This window comes from Perognathus longimembris, chromosome 6, assembly GCF_023159225.1.
Source record: "Perognathus longimembris pacificus isolate PPM17 chromosome 6, ASM2315922v1, whole genome shotgun sequence".
Classification (NCBI taxonomy): domain Eukaryota; kingdom Metazoa; phylum Chordata; class Mammalia; order Rodentia; family Heteromyidae; genus Perognathus; species Perognathus longimembris.
The window spans coordinates 2,352,230-2,362,645 of record NC_063166.1 but is presented as its reverse complement, the minus strand read 5'-3'; the positions used below and the strand labels follow the sequence as shown (position 1 = coordinate 2,362,645).

Below are 10,416 nucleotides of genomic sequence, written 5' to 3'. Positions count from 1 at the left end.
GATATAAAAACAGGCTTATCTATATAATTTGTCTTAAACCTTCTATAAATGTAGGGGAAACAAGGATTAAAGTGCCTGTTAAATTAAAATGAGTAAAAATATGCTTGGTGAAGGGAGTCGATGTGTGCAATGTATGCTGAAAGCATGATATAAATGGAGCATCCCACCTCCTGAGGAGATGGCCCTTGAAGCGTCGCCCCAAGGTGCCTGTTGTACTGGAGAAGGGAACTGTGGAGTCGAGGCAGAGGCCTGGGCCGGCTTCGCTGGGGCCCTGAGGCCTGGGCCGGCTTCGCTGGGGCCCTGAGGCCTGGGCCCGCTTCGCTGGGGCCCTGAGGCCTGGGCCCGCTTCGCTGGGGCTCTTCACTGTCAGCACTCTGCCACTGACACACTGGAAGGTGTTTCATCCCTGCAGACCCCGCTGTTCATCTATGTGTTCAAAGCAAGCGCTCCTGAGGTAGGCCTTGGTTTGGGCAGTAACGGAGCCAGGATTAGTGCACACTACGGACCGCTCTGCCCTTTTCTGCTGCCTTCATTCTACAGCCTGACGACAGTGGTATTTTCATCATAAACGACGGCCCCAAGAGCTCACCCTTCGTACTGGCAGATGGGAAAACTCAGCACAAAATCGTGAGTTCTTTATAGCCCTCCCCCCACGAACCAGAGTCTTGGCTCATTTCCAGCAAGGCAAGACGTTATTCATGATTTTTCACGACTGGACTCCTCATTAGCACATTTGTTAAGACATGACACAAGAGAAGAGCAGAGCAGACTCAAGTGCTCATTCTGTAACTTCGCAGCGTGGAGGAAGAGGCCGGCAGCGCTGGCCGTGTGGAGAGCGCGTGTCACAGACGGTGGAGGAGGAAGAGGCCGGCGGCACTGGCCGTGTGGAGAGCGCGTGTCACAGACCGATTCCCACTGTCTTCGCGCTGCTGCCAGCTGGGAGGCCAACCGAGGGAAGGACGGTCATTGGGAAGCCTGGGGGTGGGGGGGGCTGGGCGCATGGACCCCGCTCAGGTGAGACCAGAAGACCCGTTCGCAGAAGACAGGCGGGGTGGAGGCCACCTGGGAGCGGGCCACCGGGGGCGTGGTGAGGGCCAGGGAGCGGGCCACCCGGGGCATGGTGAGGGCCGGGGAGCGGGCCACCCGGGGCGTGGGGAGGGCCGGGGAGCGGGCTGGGCAGGGTGTGGTGAGGGCCGGGGCCCAGCGGGCCGGGCAGGGCGGGGTGGAGGCCACCTGGGAGCGGGCCACCCGGGGCGTGGTGAGGGCCGGGGAGCGGGCCGGGCAGGGCGTGGGGAGGGCCGGGGAGCGGGCCGGGCAGGGCGTGGGGAGGGCCGGGGAGCGGGCCGGGCAGGGCGTGGGGAGGGCCGGGGAGCGGGCCGGGCAGGGCGTGGGGAGGGCCGGGGCCCAGCGGGCCACCCGGGGCGTGGCGAGGGGAGGCTGGGGCCTGGCTGCGAGGGCGCGGCCTGCCAGGCCTGCCCCGGAATCCTGACCAGAGAGGAGGAGAGGAGGCCGCGGCCCACCCCGTCCCAACCTGCCCGGCTGCCGGGGCTGCAGGGGTGGAGGTGAGGGGGGTGGGGGGAGAGTAGGGGGGGCTGCGGCGCTGGGAGCCCAGGACTCAGGCCCAGCGAGAGCCCCGCCCTGCGGCCCTCTGCCCTCCCTGTGGGGTGTCCGTCACCTCGGTTTGGGGGTCCTGTGTCCGTGTGGGGTGTACTCGCCTCGGTTTGGGGGTCCTGTGTCCGTGTGGGGTGTACTCGCCTCGGTTTGGGGGTCCTGTGTCCGTGTGGGGTGTACTCGCCTCGGTTTGGGGGTCCTGTGTCCGTGTGGGGTGTACTCGCCTCGGTTTGGGGGTCCTGTGTCCGTGTGGGGTGTACTCGCCTTGGTTTGGGGGTCCTGTGTCCGTGTGGGGTGTACTCGCCTCAGTTTGGGGGTCCTGTGTCTGTGTGGGGTGTCCGTCACCTCGGTTTGGGGGCCCCGTGTCCGTGTGGGGTGTCCGTCACCTCGGTTTGGGGGTCCTGTGTCTGTGTGGGGTGTACTCGCCTCGGTTTGGGGGTCCTGTGTCCATGTGGGGTGTACTCGCCTTGGTTTGGGGGTCCTGTGTCCGTGTGGGGTGTACGCGCCTCAGTTTGGGGGTCCTGTGTCCGTGTGGGGTGTCCGTCACCTCGGTTTGGGGGCCCCGTGTCCGTGTGGGGTGTCCGTCACCTCGGTTTGGGGGCCCGTGTCCGTGTGGGGTGTCTGTCACCTCGGTTTGGGGGCCCGTGTCCGTGTGGGGTGTCCGTCACCTCGGTTTGGGGGCCCCGTGTCCGTGTGGGGTGTCCGTCACCTCGGTTTGGGGGCCGTGTCCGTGTGGGGTGTCCGTCACCTCGGTTTGGGGGCCCGTGTCCGTGTGGGGTGTCCGTCACCTCGGTTTGGGGGCCCCGTGTCCGGTGTCCGTCGCCTCGGTTTGGGGGCCCCGTGTCCGTGTGGGGTGTCCGTCGCCTCGGTTTGGGGGTCCCGTGTCCGTGTGGGGTGTCCTCGCCTCGGTTTGGGGGCCCCGTGTCCGTGTGGGGTGTCCTCGCCTAGGTTTGGGGGCCCCATGTCCGTGTGGGGGGTGGATCACCTCGGTTTGGGGGCCCCGTGTCCGTGTGGGGTGTCTGTCGCCTCGGTTTGGGGGCCCCGTGTCCGTGTGGGGTGTCCGTCGCCTCAGTTTGGGGGTCCCGTGTCCGTGTGGGGGGTGGATCACCTCGGTTTGGGGGCCCCGTGTCCGTGTGGGGTGTCTGTCGCCTCGGTTTGGGGGCCCGTGTCCGTGTGGGGTGTCCGTCACCTCGGTTTGGGGGCCCCGTGTCCGTGTGGGGTGTCCGTCACCTCGGTTTGGGGGCCCCGTGTCCCCGCGGAGTCTCCCCAGGTCGTTCCTCCTCATCACGCTGGTCCCGGTTCTTGGAGGATCGCGGCGGGCCGCGGGGCGGGAGGAGTGGGGAGCGGGGTGGGGATCGGGTTCCATCCCCGACGGCCCCCGGCCCCGCCGCTGCTCAGACCCCGGACCGACGGGCGGGGCGGTCACAATCCGGCCGGGCCCCGCTGCTCAGCCCCCGGGTCACCCGGACCGACGGGCGGGGCGGTCACAATCCGGCCGGGCCCCGGCAGCCTCGCCCCCTCCGCGCGCGCCGAGTACGGTCTCGGGGAGGTGCGGCGGGGCTGGGGACGGCGGGCGGGGTCGCCGCGGGGAGGGCGTGGGGGTCGTGGGGGTCAGGGCGGGATCGCCGCGGGGACGCGGGGGGTCAGTGAGGGGGCGGCGAGGGGGGCTGGGTGTCTCCCTGGGGGAGTCTCCGTGAGGGGGGCGTGGGGGACCGTGGGCGTGACCTCCGTGGGGGTCGTGGGGTGAGGGAAGGCGGCGTGGACCCGAGGCGCCGGAGTGGGCACGCCCCGCCCCGGCCCCGCCCCGGCCCCGCCCCCGGCCCCGCCCCCGCCGTCCGCAGGTCTGAGGGAAACCCGGCGCGGAGCCGCCCGCCCGGAGCCGCCCAGGGGGCAGGGCGCGCATGCGCGGGGCGCGGGGCGCGCGGCGGCGGCGGCGGCGGCGGCGGCGGCGGCGGAGTCGGAAGCTCCGCGCGCCCGGCGGCGGCGGCGGGTGGGAGGGGCGCGGCCGGCCGGCTCCCGGCCGAGGGTGCGCGGGGCGTGGGGCGCCGCGGAGCCGGCGCGAGCGGGCCGGGGCGGACGCCGGGCGCGGGGCGGCGGCGCGGGCGGCGATGTTGCAGTGCATCCCCCTGTGGCGGTGCAACCGTCACGTGGAGACCATCGACCGGCGCCACAGCTCGCTGGCGCGCGTCCCCGACGAGGTGTACCGGCACGCGCGCAGCCTGGAGGAGCTGCTGCTGGACGCCAACCAGCTGCGCGAGCTGCCGGAGGTGAGCGCCGGCCGGGGGCTCCGGGGGCCGCGGGGGGGACGGGGGGGGACGGGGGGGGACGGGGGGGACGGGGCCCCGCTCGCCCACCCACCTCACACCAGCACCTCCGCCTCCCCCCGGCCTCCGCCGCCCCCTCTACCGCCGCGCTCTCCAGCTTCCACCTGTTCCTCGTCCCCCCCCCCCGCCCCCCGGTGTGCGCCGGACCCCGGCCGGGCGCCCCGCCCCGCCTCCCCCCCACGCCCGCCCCCCTCCTCCCGTGCGGCCCCCGGCGGGCGGCGGCGGCGAGCCGGGCGCCGTCCCCTCGCCCTGGGCTGTGCCGGGACGGAGGCTGACCCGAGGTGACCCCGGCCGGCTGGTCCCCAGGTGCCCCGGGGGTGCGGGGGGGTGCGGGGACCCCTCTCGTGCCCAGCCCGGTGGGGCCTCGAGTCTGTGGGTGTCGATCCGTCCCTGTGATCTGTGAGGGGGGGGTGTGGGGCCGCCACCAGGCCCCGAGGGCGCGCGCGGGGCGGGAGCTGCGGCGGGAGGAGCGGCCCCCAACCCAGATGTGCGGGGCAGCAGGGAGAGTGCGGGGGTGGGAGAGCCCTGCTCACCGGCGCCGAGCCTTGGTCACGGGGACCTGCTCAGGTGTGCGGGCCCCGTAGCTGGCCTGGTGTGCTCTCCAGGGCCCGCCGAGGGGTGGTGTTCCCCGCATTGCGAGCGCGTCATTCCCTTGGTCACTCTCCCGGCAGTGTCAGTGGATTGGCTGGCTTCCACGCGTCATCACCGACATGCACACTTGGGTCTTTGCAAAGCACCCAGGCCTAGTTTACTCCCAAGCAGAAAAAGTTCTACAGTTCCCTCAAGTATTTATTATTTTACAGCCACATTCTAATACATGGGTTTGTCTGGCCTTTAAATCCAGTGAAGTTTTGTAAGCTCACTGCGTTCAGTTGTATGATTTTAGATGTTGAAATACAGAGTCTGTAACGTGATCATTTCGGGGGGCTTCACAGTGAAGCTGTCAAAGATTGGGCGAGGAGCTGGTTATCTGGAAACGGTTCAGGCGCTCTGTGAGATTTGTTTTCTGTTGGTGGAACTGGAAGCTCTCCTTTGACTGGCTGGGTTCTCGGTCCTGCGTATAACATTTTGTGGGCTTTCCCGTAAGGCTGAAGAATTTAGCTTGGCTTAGGAAATGATGGGTTTTAGAGGTGTCAGGTATCTCTACGCAACATAAATGGGAACTTCCCAGAATCTGCAAGTATCGTCTAATGGCACTGTGAAAATGCAGTAGGTAAACATTACAAAGCCAGGAGGCAGACTTGTTTGTTGGTATTTTGCCCTAGCTGCTCTTTAATAGGTTTAAATTGTGTCCAATGGATTTCTCCCTGACTGACTTGGACCTGGCTGCCTGGGTGTGTCTGAACAAACACCTTGAAAGCACTGGTATTTGTTGCATTCACAGTCTTTCCTGGGGCTCTCTCTTGTCCTCTGGGATCTGACCCAGTCCTGGGGCTTGTTCAAGCTTCTGCTGTCCCTCTGAGATCTGACCCACTCCTGCGGCTTGTCCGAGCCCCTGCTGTCCCTCTGAGATCTGACCCACTCCTGTGGCTCGTCCAAGCCTCCGTTCTCTCCCCGACCCGTCTCCAGGTACCACTCCCTGCCAAGCCGCTCAAGTCCCGTGGCCCCACGGGAGCAGCTTCTGGGTAATGACTGACAGGTGCTGCCTCCGCCACTGGAAGGCCTGCCCCCTCTCACCTGTTCCAAATGCCGGTGAGATGGGGCCCTAGCTGTTTTCTTTATGGCTTTGGACACCTAGCAGGGATCTAGCCTCCTTTTGTCATTTAAACCGGGCCTTTCCCAGGGCTTTCTACTGTTATTTGCCAGCTGTTGGAAGATGGAGGTTAAATAATTAAGGACTGTGATCCACGCAGCTTTGTGGGGAGGCAGATGGCCTCAGGACAGGTGGGATGTGTGGGGGTTGAGAGGTCAGCACGGTTCGTCACTGGTGGACGCAACTGTTGCTTACCTAATTGTCCAACCTTTTGCTGACCTGTGCTCCCATCCTGTCGTGGCTCAGCTCTGTAGCCACCGCCTGAGTGCCCATCTTAAGAGAAAGCTTCAGAACTCGCCTCCTTAGCGCCGGCCCAGTCACTTCAGCCGCCACTCCGTCCTGCCAGTGCACAGTTTCCTATCTGCTGAGTATCAAAGTCTTCCTTCTCTGCCGCTTTCTGCCCTTAAGCATATCACCAATCCGGCATCTACCCTTTTCTAGACAGGTCGGATGTTTCTGGAGGCGACGTCAGAGGTGAAGGTCACCTGTCTGGTGAAGCGTTTGTCGTGTCTGTGAGGCTGGGTCCTCGGTGTGCCTGGTGTACCTCCTCAGTGTTTTGGATGACGTTCATCTTCTTCCCACAGCCCGCTGCGTCCTCCAGTACCTCCAAATGTGTGTGCACTCTAGTGCGAGCTCGGCCACATCCCCGCAGAGCTTCCCATGGTAGACAACAGTATTTTGAGTGAGTGTGCTTCGGTCTTCGTTGCTTTAAGAATAGAACTTCATCGTGTCTGGCGACTCCTCTTGGAGCTCTGTTGGTCTTTCGTTGATCGCTGGGTGGAGTAGTCAGATGCCGGCTTCTCCCATTGTTTTCCTTACACCTTGCTCTCTGGAGCACTTCTCATGACTGACTGTGCATTTGCTTACTTGTCCCTTGTGTTTGCCCATCTAGAACACAGGCTCCGCAAGGGAGGTGGGCTCTGGTCACTGTGGGCACCTTGTGGGCCCTCCAGCTCCTGTTACCCCCAGTGGGCTGTGCAGGCCCTCAGCTGGCCTTCTCCTTCCTGTAGTTGGACTTCTTAGCCGGTTGAAACTGAGAATGGCAACAGTCCTTAAGACCCCGTGGTTTTATATTGCGAAGTTTTCCATTTCTTATCTGCTGGATACCTTGGACCACCTCTGCAATAGTTTTTGTGCTCTGCAAGTGTGTGAGTTCAAGTTTAGCCCTCAGAAGAAGACACCTGTTCCAATGTGGTACAAGTCCATTTTGCTTTAATCCAACCCGGTTTCAGTTTTGGCCTTGTCGTTGGACCTGGCTTCTCTTCCCGTTCTGTTCCTGAGGGATGGGTGGCCATTCTTCCTGTCTCCAGCGTCCATGGATCCTTTGATCCTTCTTCTGTCAGTTCTGTCACTAAGATCTGTTATTTTTTTTTTCCTTCCAGATGCTATCTTTCTTTCCTTCTTTTTCCCTCACATCCACCCGGCTGTCTGCATCAGAGTCATACTGGCCATTGCGGGCAGTCTTTTGCCAAAGCTCCTTACAACTTGCGGCCTTGAAGAGGCCGAGTGCCCACGTGTTAACTTCAGACAGTTTCAAGACTATGTTCCATCTCTAGAATGCTCTATTCCAGCCTCTTTTCCACAACTGTTAGAGAGGTACTCACTTTACAGAATTGTTCAGGGATTAAGGAGATGTCACGTATAAGATGCTTCGAGTGTCAGCACAGACTTAGATCTAAAATCATTTTTTGATACTTGGGCAAGGACCCTGTATTATAAAGTAATTTTTAAAAAAAATTGAAGTATAAAGATTTTCTGGATAGGTACATAAGGTGTTTTTAAAACCAGAATTAAGTTTCTAATCTTCTTTCCAATCATAATGTTTAAAAATTCTGTCATTGAGGTGACCTTCTAGGTGAGTAATGCGACATGATCTTATGTTGCCTGTGTTTCTTGGGGTGCTCCTGTAGTTGTCTGTAGCTAACGAGGACATATTACAGAAGTGGGTGTCAGTCAGATGGTAGTGGGGAGTGCAGTGAGCAGAAGAGTTCATGGCATTTTGTTAGGGAGAAGTGCTGGAGGCTGGAAGGGGTCCCAGGCCCTGGTGAAGCATGAAGAATGCAGCGTAAGGGTCTGCACCTGGGTGGCATTGCGCCGATGAATGCACTGGCAGCGGGCGGATCGCGTGTGCAAGGCTGTATGATTGTTCACCTAGTTTAATTAGCGTTGCTGTTTCTTCTATTTTTGTTTTATCAGATTTTTAATAGTCAATTATTTAATAGAAAATTAAGAAATAAAAATAACTCAGTGCTTAGGGACAAGGGGACTCCAGGGACAGTTTTTCTGTCTGTCGTTCCTGCTTCACTCCTCAAGTTGTGACGGCTTTGGTTTCTTAGCTGTCCTGTTATTACTACGCAGCGGCACGCATGGCTGTCCAGGTGTTGCCCGTGCCGTCCCTGCTCTGTACCTTTTCCCAGCTCCCTGCACTTGGAGGTGGACGAATGGAGCCCGGGAGGCTGCCGTTCCCCCCGGTCAGTGGAGGTGAGGGTGTTTGATTGAGAGAACGGGCGATGTGTTGTCACATCTGGCATGTGGAGATTTCCTGAGCTCCAGACATGGGGTGAAGTGCTTTACGCAAACCACGTCTCCTACGCTGGGGGGTGACTTGGCATAGCCGTCACCAGCCCAGTCGTTCGGTCCCCGACATGGGGAGTCGAGAAGCTTCTGGAGGAGTTTGTTTCAGAGATTTGGCCCAAGTTGGTTTTGGTGGGGGGGGGGGGCGTTTGGTTTCCTCTCCACGCGTGCACTCCCTTTCTGCCCACCAGAGAGCCGGCCTGGGTAGGTCGGGGAGGCCCTTAAGGGAGCCTGGCAAGCTTTGCCTGGAAGCATGGGCTTGCTGGGAAGATAGAGAGCCAGGTGCACCATGGGAAAGAAGAGCCTGTTTGTCTTGATTCTGTGTAGATAAGTGCGGTCATTGAACTGGTAGAAGTGTCGCTGCAGTGACACTGGAGCTGAGTTTTCTGAGTGATACAGACCCACGATTGTGTGCCGTGACTCTGGGCGTTGCCCCTGCCGACGCCGGGAAGGATGGACGCCTGGGAAATATTTCTATTTCAGACTCCCCTGAAAGCAAGCGCATCGCTGGCAGGTCTTTTTAAAAGTACTTCCATTCTTTGGGGGAAATCACATTTGTCTGGTGAAACTCTGGAATTGAGAAAGGTTGAGTCAGTGTGGCAGGAGCGACGTCTGGGTCTCTTGTCCCAGCTCCCCGGCCCGGGGTGGGAGTCCTCCCTCGCCTGGGCCTTCCCGTGGGTGGGGGTACGTCCTGCTGCTCAGCATTCCCGGGGACTGCATGGCTGCACTATGATAAAGTAGGTGCTTGAGGCTTCAATTCTGAGGGTGGGACGTGGCTGGCGTGACAGGGGAGTGTCAGCGGTGGCGTGCGTGTCCTTGGTGGGGGTGACAGAGGTCAGGCGTGCGGTGGCCATGTCCTGGAGCAGTGGTCTCGTCACCTCCCCTCATGGGGACCAGTGCTCCCTGCAGGTTGCCGCCGCCTCCGCCACCCCCCCCCCCCCCACCCCCCCGTGCGGGACTAGAAACATCTGCCCTCAGCTTCATCAGATAATTACGCAGGGTGAGATCAGGGCCAGGCCTTGGTAAATGCACAGAAGAATTTCTGGACATCCATTAACTTTCTCTTAGGCGTTATTTAGTGGACGGGAATGGTAATTTACTATTGCAAGTGGTAATTTAGAAGATGTAATGGTGTGTGTGTGTGTGTGTGTGTGTGTGTGTGTGTAGTGAAAAAACACCTCAGACTCTTGCAGGTAAGAAGTAATACTTTAACTTTTTCTCCCTAGTTTTGAAGAGTTTACTTACATAGGCTATAGCTTTTATATTCCAAATAATTTGACTCAGTGGGAAGAAAACTGGTCATTTTGCATGCTAGAATCTGAAGGCCTGGGTCTGCGTGGGGGTGGGAGGCGTGGCGTGTAATTAGGCGCAGGGTGTTGTAGGCTGGCTTCCAGGGGCCGGGGTGGAAGGAGAGGACTAGGACTGCCTGTCTGCCCTCCGTCCTGACCTTGCTTTCCACACTCCTCCTCACCTCTTGGGGAAGGTAGTCAGCAGTCAGCCGCTCGCCCTGGTGAGGGCTCCGGGCTCCAGCTGGGCGCGCCTGGCCTGCGTTCCTGTGGGCTCCGCCCTCCTCGGTGTGGACAGCTATGCTGAACCAACACCTCCCTCCCAGGCCCCTGCGCTTCCTACCACTGGCCTCTCCTTGGCCTGGGTGTCACTTTGTTTTCCATAATGATGGAAGTAACGTGCCTGAGAAAAATGATATTTCATTAGGTTCTCTTGAAGTGATTCAAGCAGTTCACAGTTTTATTTCGCTTCAAAATGGTTCATGTTTTTAGGATTTCTACAGGTAGATTTTAATGGACGCATTCAGAACACAGCAATAAAAGACTGCTCCCCAAAGACCTTCAGGGTGACGGATGGTCCATTTTCATGCAGGATTTCACCATTTTTACAAAAAAGTTACTTTAAATGGATAAGTAATGAGAAGTTTTGGAAGTGCGTGCGGTATGTTGTTTTTGCGGATATTCATTGTGGAATGATGAAAAAGGCTAATATATCCATCACCTCGTGTAAAACAAACTTTTAAAAGAATATCTTCTTAGGCTGGAGGAGTAGCTCGAATAGTAGAGCACATGAGACTGATTTCATACTGCTAAATAATCTCTTCTTTCCTGGGCACGGTGGTGCATGCCTGTAATCCCAGCATTTGAG

General features: G+C 59.8%; 2 protein-coding genes across 3 annotated transcripts in view; one reads left to right on the top strand and one right to left on the bottom strand.

The window, feature by feature from the left end:
* Positions 1-963: 963 nt before the first annotated feature.
* LOC125352443 (extensin-like) lies at positions 964-2,896 on the bottom strand. Its single transcript, XM_048347534.1, has 5 exons — positions 2,597-2,896; positions 2,200-2,555; positions 1,676-2,092; positions 1,532-1,548; positions 964-1,472 (listed from the first exon to the last, which is right to left on the bottom strand). Exons 1-5 carry the CDS (start codon positions 2,894-2,896, stop codon positions 964-966), a joined length of 1,599 nt encoding a protein of 532 aa, XP_048203491.1.
* Positions 2,897-3,640: 744 nt separating this feature from the next.
* The window catches only part of Lrrc1 (leucine rich repeat containing 1), an 83,383-nt gene continuing 76,607 nt past the window's right edge, over positions 3,641-10,416 (top strand). The window contains exon 1 of one of the 2 annotated variants that reach the window (XM_048347604.1): positions 3,641-3,878. In XM_048347604.1, coding sequence (XP_048203561.1) covers positions 3,720-3,878 — 159 coding nt within the window. In that variant the 5' untranslated portion in view covers positions 3,641-3,719. Of the gene's footprint in view, positions 3,879-4,795; positions 5,301-10,416 lie in introns of those variants that run through there. The other variant, XM_048347605.1, reaches the window with a different exon arrangement.